Source organism: Lynx canadensis, chromosome A2 (assembly GCF_007474595.2).
Source record: "Lynx canadensis isolate LIC74 chromosome A2, mLynCan4.pri.v2, whole genome shotgun sequence".
In the NCBI taxonomy this organism is placed as follows: Eukaryota; Metazoa; Chordata; class Mammalia; order Carnivora; family Felidae; genus Lynx; species Lynx canadensis.
Window position 1 is genome coordinate 143,712,498 of NC_044304.2, and position 14,595 is coordinate 143,727,092.

A 14,595-nucleotide genomic window follows, 5' to 3' on the forward strand; every position below is an offset into this window, starting at 1 on the left:
TGTGGTCACACAAGAAACTCAATATATACTAGAAACAAAAAATGATTTAATAATTTGTCCATTCATATGAACAAAAACTATTTGTTTAAATGGTAGACAATATAGTAACATGAAAGTTCATGGACCAAAGAATAAAAATATCCAGTGTCCACAAAATTCAGACATGCTGCCATGTGAAAAAGTGGGGGGAAAAAAGCAAGGTACAGAAAAGTGTATACAAACATGCTACCATTTGCATAAAGGGGAAGGTATACATTTATATGGTTATATATACATAGGACAGCTCTTGAAAGCCCAAGAAACTGGTAATTTGACTCTGGGGTAGAGAATGAGAGATGGGATAGGAGGAAAACTTACCTTTCACAGAACACCTCATAGTACCGTTTTTTTGTTATTTTTTTTTTTACATGTATGTGTTATTACCTACTAATCTTTAAGAGATAGCTGGCCTCTATTCCTGAATTCTTCATTAACTACACATGTGACCTTGTGCAACCACTTACCTCAACTTTTTCCACTTTAGAATGAGGGTATGCTAAATCTCTAGAGTCCCCATCTGCAATTCAACAGAATTATGGCTCAAAAAACAGCATATACAAAATGCCAGGTGGCTAAAAAAAAAAAATAACTATAAGCCTTACTTTGCAGTGACTTATATAACACAATATTGTAATTACTTACACTTCGGCCTGCTCTGTTCCCATGAGGCTATAAAAAAAAAAAAAAGGCAACATAGCAAGCAAAAGAGTCTGAGAATAAACTTTCTGTTTGGCAACAATGTTTCTCTTCTTTGCTTCAGGTTAATCCTCCTTTTTTATAGATCTAAACTATGGCTTCGAAGATATAGACTCCTAGAATATACTTGATACATGAATATTAAAAATAATTGTAAAAAGGTAGAATTTTTGCAGTAGAGTTTAAAAATGGATCCTAAGAAAAAAAGCTGAAAAATCACCTCCTATTCCCATAAAGTTAGCCCAAGAATCTCCCAAAATCATTGATAATCTTCATAAACAAGATACTAACAGAACCAGAGTAGCCAAGAGGACAGCAATAGAAGGTTTAGACCAAAGTAGGACACAAAGAGGTGACAGAAAAGACACCCAAACTGACAGCTGGAGAACAGAAAACAGGAAGAGGCCTGGGGATCCGTTCATTCATTATCCCACATGCTGCGGAGAAAAACTGTTGGGCCTCAAAGGGCTTAGAGTCTAATCGTGGGGGACACTCTAGTTAAATAATGATGCAATAGTAACACACAGGGTGAGAGTGAAAAATAACTGCTAAGGTAAATGTTGTGAGTTCATCAAAGGAAGAGGTCACCATGGGTCGGAGCTGTCAAGAACAGAGTCACAAAAGAAAGAGGATTTTGAACCCTGTGTGATAAGCAACAAGATGATGGCAGCATGGACCAAGTCGGCGCTCGTAGTAGGATGATGAATTTAGTTTTAATCATACTTTGATTTTAAATGGTAACTTTGCAAAACACGTGAGAATCAGGGTTGCCAAATTTTCTCTGCAGACTACTACTACGTAGGAGTGACGACACACTAGCACTGTATCAAAAGTGACTGAACAGGCTAAATACAAGATCACTATGCATCTAGATGCAACTTTTAATAGGGCAGGGCGCTGAGGTATGAGAAAATGTTTGGCAACCCTCTTCCAGTATTTTCTTGCAAGTACCTGGCGTCATTTCCTATCACAACCTTCACACACTTAGGAGTCAGCTCCACCCAAGATACACAAAACCGGGAAATCAAGAGGTGCCAGTTTTACTTTTCTATCGATTAAGTCTGTGAATTGGGGCTAGCAGATGAAATAAAGTGCTGCGGATTTTACTGCATCAGAAGGAATGCCAAAACAATACAAAACAAAGCAAAACACTACCTTCTATCTCCCAGTGATCTAGTAAAGCTAAAAGAATAATGTTTAACCACTTAATATATTAATTTTGGCATAATACATAACTTCAAGGTATTCATTATCTTCTGGATAAAGAATCTGGGTGTGTTTTTGGTAACATGATAAATCTTGTAAGAAATTTCTACACAAAATGTCTAAAATGTTGGCACAGGGCAAGAAAGAATATCAACAAATATAAAGGTTATTAAACAAATGAAGTCCTCAGTGCAGACAATATGTATTCTAAAATTCTATTCCACTCTGCATTTTTGTTACAAACTTTCAAGTGCCGAAATACCTTTATTCAATAATCTTTTAGTGACTTGCTGAGGTGAAAATGGGTATATTGAAAAAAAAGCAATGTTTAGAAACAAATTTATTTAGAAAAAAGATTTGAAACAAGTCTTAAAAGTTTATGATTTAAAATAATTCTACACAGGGCGCCTGGGTGGCTCAGTCGGTTAAGCATCGGACTTCGGCTCAGGTCATGATCTCATGGTTCATGGGTTCGAGCCCCGCGTCAGGCTGTGCTGACAGCTCAGAGCCTGGAGCCTGCTTCAGATTCTATGTCTCCCTCTCTCTCTGCCCCTCCCCTACTCACCCTGTCTCTCTCTCTCAAAAATAAATAAACATTACAAAAAAAAAACCACTTTAAAATAATTCTATGCTATGGCAATGTACCTTGTTTTGACATGGATATTCAGTTTATGCTAATGCCCATTATTAAAGTTCAAATAACAAGAAAATGAAACCATTTTCAAAACATTAGAACAGAAAACTTTAAATGTCCCCCCCCCATTTTACTATAGATTATAAGGTTATAATAAAATGTTGTTTTATTATAGCTGTCCTCTTCTAGTTCAAGTCTGTCAGCATTTCTATTATTGACTTTAGTTTTTAAGGGTCCTAACTCATCCATAAATTTACTCTATTAAAACCTGACACAGAAAGTCTCCCAGGAATCCTTCCCTTCAAAGGCAGATTTTAAAAGTTAATCAAAAGTTGGAGAGCTCAAATGGTTTACAGTACAACGTCATTACTTTCAGCCCCAAGCAGGGCTGACTTCTTAAAACTCATTCTACACACTCTCCTCAACATCCATTGGTCCGTGCCAGGTGAACAGATTGTTCCATGTCAGTTCTGAAGGGACAAAAACCTCCACTTGTGGAGAATTCTAGCGGCTATCTAAATGGCAAGATCTAAAGTTCCGTTGTTAGGTTCTCCCTTCAGAAAGAAGTGAAAAGAAATTGGGAGAAACCAGTGAGGGCCACAGGAACATATATGACAGTGCAGGACCTAGCTTTTAACTGTTATCTTAAATATTGACCCATCCAAAAAAATGTAGCTTGGCAAAATAAAATCAATATATTTCAATCATCTGTTCAATATTTAATAGCATATTTTCCCCCTTAGAATCTGGCTGTGGATACTAAATTAAGTTTATCATATGGATTATGTCAGATTCTATTAGTTTAGTGACATGGCTTCCTCCTAGTTTTCAGAAATAGTTTCTGCCTTGATCAGAAGCACAGGGACTAAATCACAAACAAATCCCGAACATATGAAAGGTATGGAACTCAACAAACACATCTTGTTCAGTCTCAGAACACTAACAGGTTGTTTTATTATTTTAAGAAGGTTATTTCCTTTCTAAAAATAATCTTTTAAAATAGGTCTTAGAGATTTTTTTAAAGTCCTCTAAATTAGTGCACATTGCCTAATAGTGTTACAATTTAATTATCCAGCATTTCTTAGAGTAAGTAATATCAAATATAAGTTACATTATAGACTGTATAAATGGCAGTGGAGAGTGGTAGTGGTTGGAGCAGAGAATCAGTGCTAGTCAAACATCATTTCCCAAATGAAAAACTGAAATAGAAAGGCAGCAACCTAACTTACACACTAAACCAGAAGAATGTGAGAAATAGTATGATATGCAGAGTGTATTTATCCTTCTTTGCAACCTCTTCATAACCTATGGCTTAAAATATATGTGCACTAATGACTCATAAATCTCGTCTCTGGACAAATCTCTCTCTTGACCTCCAGTCTGTATCTCCTAGTCCTACTAAACATCTCCAGTGAGATGTCCCATAAGCATCTCAAACTCAACACATCTAAACTTTAGTTCAACATTTCTCTCCAGAAAATGTTCCTCCTCCTATGTTTCCTACCTTGAAGAATGGACTGACCCACCTGCCCAACCAATATTCCCAAACCTGGCAGTCACATTCCTTATTCATCTCCACTGCCTGGAAAACTACACTTCTGAAATAATTATAGTGTCCATATCCGTCTCCTCAGTTTCATTGCCTTACCTAAATTTAGGCCCTTATCACTTCCTATTTAGATTTCTAAAAGTGGCTTCTATTTGATTTCCCCACCACAAATCTTACTCTCTATCCCAATTCAATCTCCTCAATGCTATCAAATACCCCTGCTTAAAATCCTTCAATAACTACCCTTAATCTTGAAAATTTGATTCAAACTACTTACTTGGTACATAAGATCTTTCTTGACTTGGCCATCACTCTGTCTCATCTTCCCTTGGTCTACGTGTGGTCTCATGTGTCTGTACCCACCTGGAAGTTTTTCTGCCTCTTTCAAAACGCAATTCAAGAATGAATTTAGGAATTATGAAAAGCCTTCCCCAACTCCTCAGTGTGCCTTAATATTGCACTTCTGTGTGTCCTTATAATTTGTTCTTTTCTATGATACTTAAGAGGAAGAACTGTGGCACAAAAACAGACACATAGACCAATGGAATAGAATAGAAACCCCAGAACTAGACCCACAAACGTATGGCCAACTAATCTTTGACAAAGCAGGAAAGAACATCCAATGGAAAAAAGACAGTCTCTTTAACAAATGGTGCTGGGAGAACTGGACAGCAACACGCAGAAGGTTGAAACTAGACCACTTTCTCACACCATTCACAAAAATAAACTCAAAATGGATAAAGGACCTGAATGTGAGACAGGAAACCATCAAAACCCTAGAGGAGAAAGCAGGAAAAGACCTCTCTGACCTCAGCCGTGGCAATCTCTTACTCGACACATCCCCAAAGGCAAGGGAATGAAAAGCAAAAATGAACTATTGGGACCTCATGAAGTTAAAAAGCTTCTGCACAGCAAAGGAAACAACCAACAAAACTAAAAGGCAACCAACGGAATGGGAAAAGATATTTGCAAATGACATATCGGACAAAGGGCTAGTATCCAAAATCTATAAAGAGCTCACCAAACTCCACACCCGAAAAACAAATAACCCAGTGAAGAAATGGGCAGAAAACATGAATAGACACTTCTCTAAAGAAGGCGTCCGGATGGCCAACAGGCACATGAAAAGATGCTCAACGTCGCTCATCAGGGAAATACAAATCAAAACCACACTCAGATATCACCTCACACCAGTCAGAGTGGCCAAAATGAACAAATCAGGAGACTATAGATGCTGGAGACGATGTGGAGAAACGGGAACCCTCTTGCACTGTTGGTAGGAATGCAAATTGGTGCAGCCACTCTGGAAAACAGTGTGGAGGTTCCTCAGAAAATTAAAAATAGACCTACCCTATGACCCAGCAATAGCACTGCTAGGAATTTACCCAAGGGATACAGGAGTACTGATGCACAGGGGCACTTGTACCCCAATGTTTATAGCAGCACTCTCAACAATAGCCAAATTATGGAAAGAGCCTAAATGTCCATCAACTGATGAATGGATAAAGAAATTGTGGTTTATGTACACAATGGAGTACTACGTGGCCATGAGAAAGAACGAAATATGGCCCTTTGTAGCCACATGGATGGAACTGGAGAGTGTGATGCTAAGTGAAATAAGCCATACAGAGAAAGACAGATACCATATGTTTTCACTCTTATGTGGATCCTGAGAAACTTGACAGAAACCCACGGGGGAGGGGAAGGAAAAAAAAAAAAAAAGAGGTTAGAGTGGGAGAGAGCCAAAGCATGAGAGACTCTTAAAAACTGAGAACAAACTGAGGGTTGATGGAGGGTGGGAGGGAGGGGAGGGTGGGTGATGGGTATTGGGGAGGGCACCTTTTGGGATGAGCACTGGGTGTTGTATGGAAACCATTTTGACAATAAATTTCATATATTAAAAAAAAAAAGAGGAAGAACGGTTTCTTACCTCTGTAACCCTAGCACCTAAATCAGTGCCTTACACAAGGCAGGAGCTCTTTATGCCTACTGAATGGATGAAGCTAGTCAATCTATGAAATAGTAAAATCTGAAGAATACTTATAAAATTCCTTGATTTTTGATACCTGGGCAGGCCTCACAGGGTGGACAAAAAGTTTAATTTGCTTATTATTACTGACCTACCCCTAGATAATATTTTCAAATGATTTATTCAGCTTCTATTCAATGAAAGTTCGTTCAATTGAAATCTTCAATCTTTAAAAGGCAAATAAACACCTCATTTCAAATACAACTAGTCCTACAAGTAATAAATACTTTAATTAACATGTGGTATAAAGGCTTGCATCACTCAAGGAGCTAAAAGGGAATCTGGGTTAATTCAACCTAGCAAATACCTGTTTGCCTGCATGCCTAGGGCACCACCTATGCATCAATACCGGGTAAACAAATCTAGCTGCCACCACCCAGTGGCCCCCAAATCAACTGCAGTCACATCAGCATTAGTGTGAGTGTGGGGTAATTGTTGACTCCCATCCTCATGGAAATAAATGCAATAGACAGAAGGGAGAAGCCCATTACTATTACAGAAAAACTAGAACTACAGACGAAGGTCTATGAGGATGTAGAAGATTCTAGGACCCTGTAACTTCTCTGCCTTTGCTATCTCCTATTTGCCTATACTGATAAGCTATCATTCATCCACTCATCCAACAAATATTTTTAAAGCATTACCATGTCCCGAGTATTGTGCTAGGCGCAGGGTCTACATAACTATCCTCACTCAGTCTCTTACATAAATTTCTCCACTGGGAAGACAGACATTAAACAAGTCAATGCACAAATACAAGCATAATTACAAACTGTATTAGATGACAAGTAGGAAAGGAATATGAAACAGAACTACAAGGGAGACATACTTTAGGTTGTCTTTCTTTAGAAGTGACAAGCTGACACCTGAGAATGAATAAATCAGTCAAGTAAGGAACATACAGTAACAGCACATCTGTGTTTTAGGAAGATAATTCTGACAGCAGCATGGAAGACAGATTAGAGAGGAGGTCAGTTACAAGACTAATACAATAGTGTAGGTAAGAGATAAGAGTCCAAACTAAACTACTAAAGATGGAGATGGCAAGGAAGAGCCAAATGTAAAAAACAGTCACAGGAAAGATGAACAGGCGTTGATCACTGATTACGTGAAGAGTGTGAGAGAAAGAAAAAAAAAAAAGTGCAGGTATTTCCTAGGATTCTAATTAGTCTAGGCAACTGGGAGGGTAGAAGTGTGAAGAATTGATACAGGGAACACATAAAGAAGGAACAAGTTTAAAGGGAAGATAACAAGTTTGGTTTACTGAGTTTTTGTTGCATTTAAGATACTGGAGAAACATTTTATAGAGATGTCTGACATGCAACTTTGAAATCAAATGGTCTTATAATCAGGAGAACAGCCAGGCTAGAGAACAGGTTTGGGGTCATCTTCACAGAAATGATAACTGATGCTCTGGAAGTAAAGAAATCACTGAGACGGTATAAAAAAAAGAAAAAGGACTCAGGAAAGTTTGATCCACATTTAAAGGCCTACTAACAAATGCCAAAGGCAAGAAAGGCTCAGAGTTCACAGAAGCATCAGTTCAATAAATATTTATTAACATCCACCATGTTCCAGATGCATTATAAGATGCCAGGGGTATGAAGAAAAGATAGGAGCCCTACCCTTAAGATGCTTATAGTCTAAGAAAGAGGCACAAATAGATCATTTCAATATAGTTATTGATGAGGTTCTATAGAAACATACTCAGGGGAAACCTAGCCAAACTTTGGAAGTCAGGAAATACTCACTGGAGGACATAGTGTCTGATCTAAAGCTTCAAGATTAAGCAAAATCATGCAAAGTTAGTAACGGCAAACCAGATGAAATCAAGAGAATGTTCCTAGACTTTTAGAATCCTGAGCAGGATAATGGGTATGAAAAGAACTGGAAAAACCTGAGAGGCTAAAGTGATTTAAACTGGAAAGTTATTCTTAGACGAAAATAAAGATGGGAAAAGTGGTCAAGGGGTTTTGGATAGGAAGTTCACAGAATGTTTTGGGAGAAATGTTACAGAAGAGAGATTGGAGGAAGCTGCCAAGTTGTATGAGGATTTAAGCTTTATGTAATTGTACCTTTCTATCTCCTTATGAAATTTCTGTAAAATAGTAAATAGGTTCATTATTTTCCAAAGATTTTTGGAAACAAAGATGTTTGTTTGTTTTTGATGCAATACCATGCTGAGATTATCCCAAGGTGACCCAGTTATAAGTGACCGTAAAAATCTGGGAAAAGTAAATTTGTAAGTATTAATGGTCATGAAGAGGTCAAGAATGATGAAAAGCGAGAAGCCACCAGATGTAGCATTTATGTGGGCATTGATGTCCTTCAAGTGAACTTTTAATAAAAATGTAGATGTAGAAAAAAATTGCAGATGGTTCACAAGTGAGTGGTATACGCATGGCACTATATTGTTCATTCATTCAACAAATATTTACTGAATGCCTACTATGGACCAGGAACTGTCCTAGGCCCTGAGGAATCAATGGTGATCAACACACATATCTAAGAGCTTTATAGTCTAAAGGAGAAGGAAGACAAGGACATACAAAGTTATAGTGAAAGTGGTGCTAAAACAGAGCAGTATGAAAGCACATGGAAGCCTGACAGTGAAAGGAAGCAGGAACAGATGGCAGTAACTAGATTGAAGGTAGTATGTAGGTAAAGTTTACTTTCTGGCTGAAAGGAATTTGAGCAGATTTGTGGGCTGAGGGGGAGAAGCTTGTGGAAAGGAAGACAGAAGATGGGGAGGGGAAAAGAGAGGAGGGTTGTTGAAGGAAGGTCTTGGGGGAAAAAGGGCAGAAGTGTTGGACTTGGAAAAGAAGAACACTTCTTTCTGCAAAGAATCAAAGAAGGAATAGAAGACAAGAAAGTAAGTGTGATGCAGAAGGGGAGCATAAAGAAATGTCTCTACCTTTTGCCATGATACAGGCTAAGCTGCTTCTTACCAAGGGAACAAAAATACAGCTGGAGGCTTTAAGGACAGTGCAAAAGTTCTAAAGTAGGCAATGTGAGAATTACATAAACAAAATAACTAATCAATCCCAATTTCTAAGATTACACAAATGACAGAAGCAGCAATATCAACAACTAATATCAACAATTAGTTGCCTGCTTTTTGTTGAGATCTGGGAATGGAATAGGAAGTGAAATGTGAGCTGAATTTCAAAGAATTCAATAAACATGAATTAAACAAAAGTAAACCTTTAAAAGAACCAGCCAAAAAAATCACTAAATGTGCATCCATACAGTGTGCAATTGATTATGGATTACTTGCAGCATATACAGTCAATACAGCACTGCCATGAGTTTGAATCTGTCACCATCACTGAGTAGCAATGGCAGAAGCTAAGAGGTTCACACAAAGAAGGCAGGCAACAGAAGCCAGCAGTAACAGAAACAGAGAGGAGCTCACAGGTAGAGAAACTATACAGATCAGAAGATGATGTAATGGGAAGGAAGCTTAAAAGCAAAGGTATATTTGTGGACTAATGATAAGCCTGAAGATCCCTGATGTCCTGTTCCTGCCTTCCGTTTTCCTTCCTTCAACATTCTCTAAGCACCTGTTATATGACAACTACACTGTGAGGCACTGGTGATGCAAACAGAAGACATAATTCTTGCTTGTAAATTCAGAGTATGTTCATGTACCCATAGCCTAATGTTTACAACAAAAGAATAAAACCAAAAGCTGCTTTGAGTTTCTATACTCAAACTATACATGCTTCTATAAAACAGCCACAGAGAAGCAAAATTATATGAAAGCTTCAACAAATTCTTTAACAATCAGCAGAAGGTGCTATTAAAAGTGGCGGCAGATTAAAGACCATAAAATAGTATGTTTTACCTTAATAAACTGCTGGGTATCTTGGCTTTATCACGGATGTTACATCTGACTTTTCATTAAACGGTTGGATTAATGCCAACAAAAAGGCAACGAACCACAAATGGCAAAGCAAGATAACCAGACACTGAGTGCTAGAAAGTATTTCAGAGCAAATTGATAATAATTTTAGTGATTACTACAACAGTAATAATGCATATTTATTGAGCTCTTACTTGAGCCACGCATTGTGCTGAGTATATAAAATACAACATATCACTAAATTTGTATAAATTCCCACAACAAACCTACCTATAAGGTAGTTTCTAATATTACCATTTTACAGACAAAAACTCAAGCTTAGAAAGATTAAGTAACTAGCAAGTAAAGGAGCCAGGACTTGAACTCAGGTCTGCATCATTCTTAAAAATCCACGCTTTAACCACTGTTACGATTCTGTTTCCCCAAAAGACTGGAATAGTACCAGGCACATGATGGCCACTCAACCAACGGTATGTGTCATTGAAGGAATGAATGAGAAGATGTAAAACAGCTATTGCAGAGTGAACCCAAACATGGAAAATACAAGTAGAAAAACAGAAACAATACTTAAAGGGCTCACTAAATCACCAACTCAAACCATACAGCATAATTGGAGGTGTGTGGAAAGCAGCAGCAATTGACAGAATGGTCTAAGATGCTGGTACAGGAGATGTAATGGTTCTTTCAGAGTGAAAACTTCTATGAATCTGCAAAGCTGAAGATGGAAACAGCACCAGGCAGTTCAGAAAAGGAACTGCAGACGCTGATTAGAAAACTCTTTTCCACATTTTCTCAGGATGGAAAGGACTGATGCTGCACTGACAGAACACTCAAAGTCCCAGGTTACTTTTAATTCTATCACCTTTTTAGTTTTAGTTTATTTTTTTTAGAGCAAGACAGATTAACACCACAAATCTGGTACCTACCAACTCTGACTTTCTTAACTGAAGTATAATTAACATACAGTGTTACATTAGTTTCAGGTGTACAGTGTGATTCAACAATTCTATTCATTACTCAGTGCTCATCCCGGGAAGAGTACTTTTTTTTTTTTTAAACGTTTATTCATCTTTGAGAGACAGAGAGAGACACAGCATGAGTGGGGAAGGGGCAGAGAGAGGGAGACACAGAATCCGAAGCAGGTTCCAGGCTCCGAGCTGTCAGCACAGAGCCCGACGTGGGGCTTGCACTCATGAACGGCGAGATATGACCTGAGCCAAAGTCGGACGCTCAACCGACTGAGTCACCCAGGCGCCTGAGCCACCAAGGCGCCCCTCAGGAAGAGTACTCTTAATCCCCTTTATCTAATTCTATCTAATCATGTGTACTGGAAAGATTACATTCCAGAACTATCCAGATCCCTCTTTTAAAAGATTCCCACCAAGATTCCTTTTATTGGGTTCAGGAATAGGTTTTATGCCACTGACTCTGCCACCATGATCACCAATGACAGGAGCAATGGGGGAGCACATATCCCAAAAGCAGCCAATCTATGAAGAGCAACTTATGGCCAGCAACCGATGAAAAGACCTGGCACGGGAGATTTGCCCGACAGGGAATAAACCTAACTTAATCAGATTTTTTTCTTATGAGCTATATGGAAAGTAGCTGAAAAGCAGAGAAGGCAGGCAGCAGAAGTAATGAGGCAGTTATAACCACATTGAAAAGATACAGAATAAGGTTATTAGTTTAAAAATAAAAAGTAAAAACAGAGTCTGAGAAGGGCGATAACAGCAGAGAATACTGCTGCTGCGAAGAGGACCATACCCAGTCACTACAGCTGCATTGATTTTTTCCAGGTTCTGTTAACACCTAGTTGAAATCTATATGGTGAAGCCAGTTTCAATCTCCCTTATTTTCCCACATGAAGCTTTCTAATAAGCCTTTCATTACTAGCTACAGACCAAGTAAAACTCTGCTTGCAACCAAAAATAAATAACAAAATGAAATGAAATGAAATAAAATAAAATAAAATAAAATAAAATAAAATAAAAATAAAATAAAATAAAATAAAATAAAGCATGGCACAGTATTTTTATATATGAGTGCACATACACTCAACAGAGCTGCAATTAGATGACAAGGCAAACTGGGTGGGTGGTAATCTAAGCATTGTGGGTCTTAGTTCCATCTTGTAGCATCTGTGATTTGAAGACACAGTGTTACACTGTTACTTTGCTCTAGTTAACCGTTTTTAAAAAGGGGGGGTGGGGCTTCAGAGATGTATCTTAAACCTTTAAATTTAACAATTTATATCATTACAATTGTGCACTTAAAGATTAAAAAGAGATCCAAGGGAGCTACAGGAAACAAAATCATCTCTTCCTCCTGTGTGTACAATAATCTGTTTATGTCCACATTTTATGGCAAATAAGTGATTTTGTTCTCTCATAATCATATGCAACAACAGTTGACTAGTCACGATGGACAAGCAAAGAAAGGGCAAATTGGAAAAATGTGAAAATGTTTCAGAAAAAGTTTAACTTGACGATATACTGAAAATTATGCATGAATTTCACTAAGTATGTTTTTGACCATCTTTATGACACTCTCATTAGACTATCTTATCACCTTGAAGCCTGCCCATTCAAAGGAAAGGACAAAGAAGCTCAGAAAGTCTCAACCATCTGCAAATGCCCAGCACATTAAACTTCAAGGAATTCAACAAATCTCCAATGATCAAAAGGCTTGAAAATGACATAGCCACTCTCCTACAGAAGCTTTTATAAAAAGCCCCTAACAACTTATGTCAAAAATTCAAGGAAATGACATAAAAATCCTTTCCCTAAAAGTATTTTTTCACATAATTCAATCACTTGTGCATACAATATCTTCCTAGTGCTTCACTATTTTTTTCTTAGAAGAAAAGTATCCCTTGCTTTTTCCTTCCATCCAAAATAAAAGCTACTAGTCACACCTAACAGGTATTTTGGGGTTCAGGTTTACCAAAGGCCCAATCTATGCAAGAAGAGTCTCAAACTTCTTTAAAAAAATATTTTTGCACAGCTTAGAAAGTCTGACTAAAAGCCACAGTTCCATTTCTCAGAGCTAATTTATTTTCAGTATAATCCCACAGATAGCAGAGATTAAAAACGAATATTCAAAACCTGAGTTGTAATAACAGTTCCATGCACTTAGGGTTCATTTTGGTGTAATAACTTTTCCTCTCGACGTAACATCATTACACACTCTTGTACTGAAAGTGCTAATGAGATTATATAAAGTAGGACACCTGGATGGCTTCATGTTATTATTGCTCAAGCATTCAAAGTGAGGGGGTTTTTTCTGTTTTTGTTTTTTGGTTTATTTCGGTTTGGCTATTTTTTCAAGCATTATCATTCTACGCCTTACACATCACAGTGTTTTGTGTGCCAGGAATATGCTCCAGATACCTGACACAAGTATTTGAGTATCAGCATCACTAAGAAGCCATACAACACAGGCACTGGAACCCCAAAACTTGATCTGAAGTTCAGAATACGAAGGTTCATCCAAACCTAGGGACAAACGTTCTCTGGTGTTGCAAATTATACAAGTCCCTAAATACAAAAGTTTCTAAAATCATTATCTTATTGTTAAAAAAGTAAAAGCAGGAACAACTGGGTATGTGCGTAAACTCTTTCGGCAGATAATCTAACAGTACTTGGGCCTCAGTGAAATTTGGAGTACTGCCACTAATGACTACCAGGGGTAAGACTTTTGAAAGTACCGCTTCTTACCTCTTCATGACACATTTACCCAAGAAATTCCTGACCTAGCCCAAATCATACTCTCCTGAAGAATCTACTCATTCCATAACTGAAGCTTTCTTTCAAATAGTACTGCATATATACTTTTACAGAAATGTTTCAGCTATGTTAATCAATTAATATTAGCTCCATGTCAATATTATACACATGACCAACAATAAAATTTTTGTGTGATGGGACAGATACTAATAAGAATTTTAAGACAGATGGATTATTCTGGGGAGTAACCATAAAAACAAAGCCAAACTTAAAATGAATGTGCTTAAAACTACCTAATACCTTTTTTCAAGATGAGTGAAAAATTTATGAGAATGGTAAACTAGTAATATCTGATCAGAAGAAAACTGACAGCAAGTAATAATACAGTCGGTTGTCTTCATTGTCCCAATTAAATACAAAGCAAGAGTTAAAATCTGATGTGTAGCAATAAAGTTCTCTTCTAATGCACCCATTTCAATCTAAACTTTAAGTGGTAATAAAAACATTACACATTTCCAATGCTATGAAAATCACTTATGGTAACCATATCCAACATTTATTGTAACATGCCAAGCACTACTTTAAATGTTTCATGTAGTTTTCATTTTATCCTCAGAACCCCATAAGGTAGATATTATCCCCGTTTCACAGATGAGGTAACTAGGACACAGAATGATTAAGTAACTAGTACAAAGCCACACAGGAAAATAATGTGTGGATACAAAAATTTCACCAATTAATCTAGCTCCAGATCATTACACTAAGCTGCCAAAAAGGTAATGTGGTAGATGTGCTTTGTAAACAGTACAATGTGCAAATGTAACGTGCACGTATTAAGAGCACATGCTT

General features: G+C 37.5%; 1 protein-coding gene across 2 annotated transcripts in view; it reads right to left on the reverse strand.

Annotated features, from left to right (window-relative positions):
* ZNF800 (zinc finger protein 800) overlaps nt 1-14,595 on the reverse strand; it is a 47,825-nt gene that overhangs the window by 7,688 nt on the left and 25,542 nt on the right. Inside the window, exon 6 of one of the 2 annotated variants that reach the window (XR_004343306.1) lies at nt 504-556. Coding sequence is in view for 1 of the 2 variants with exons in the window: in XM_030308361.1 (XP_030164221.1) it covers nt 556 (1 nt within the window). In the remaining variant the exon portion in view is untranslated. Of the gene's footprint in view, nt 1-171; nt 557-14,595 lie in introns of those variants that run through there. The other variant, XM_030308361.1, reaches the window with a different exon arrangement.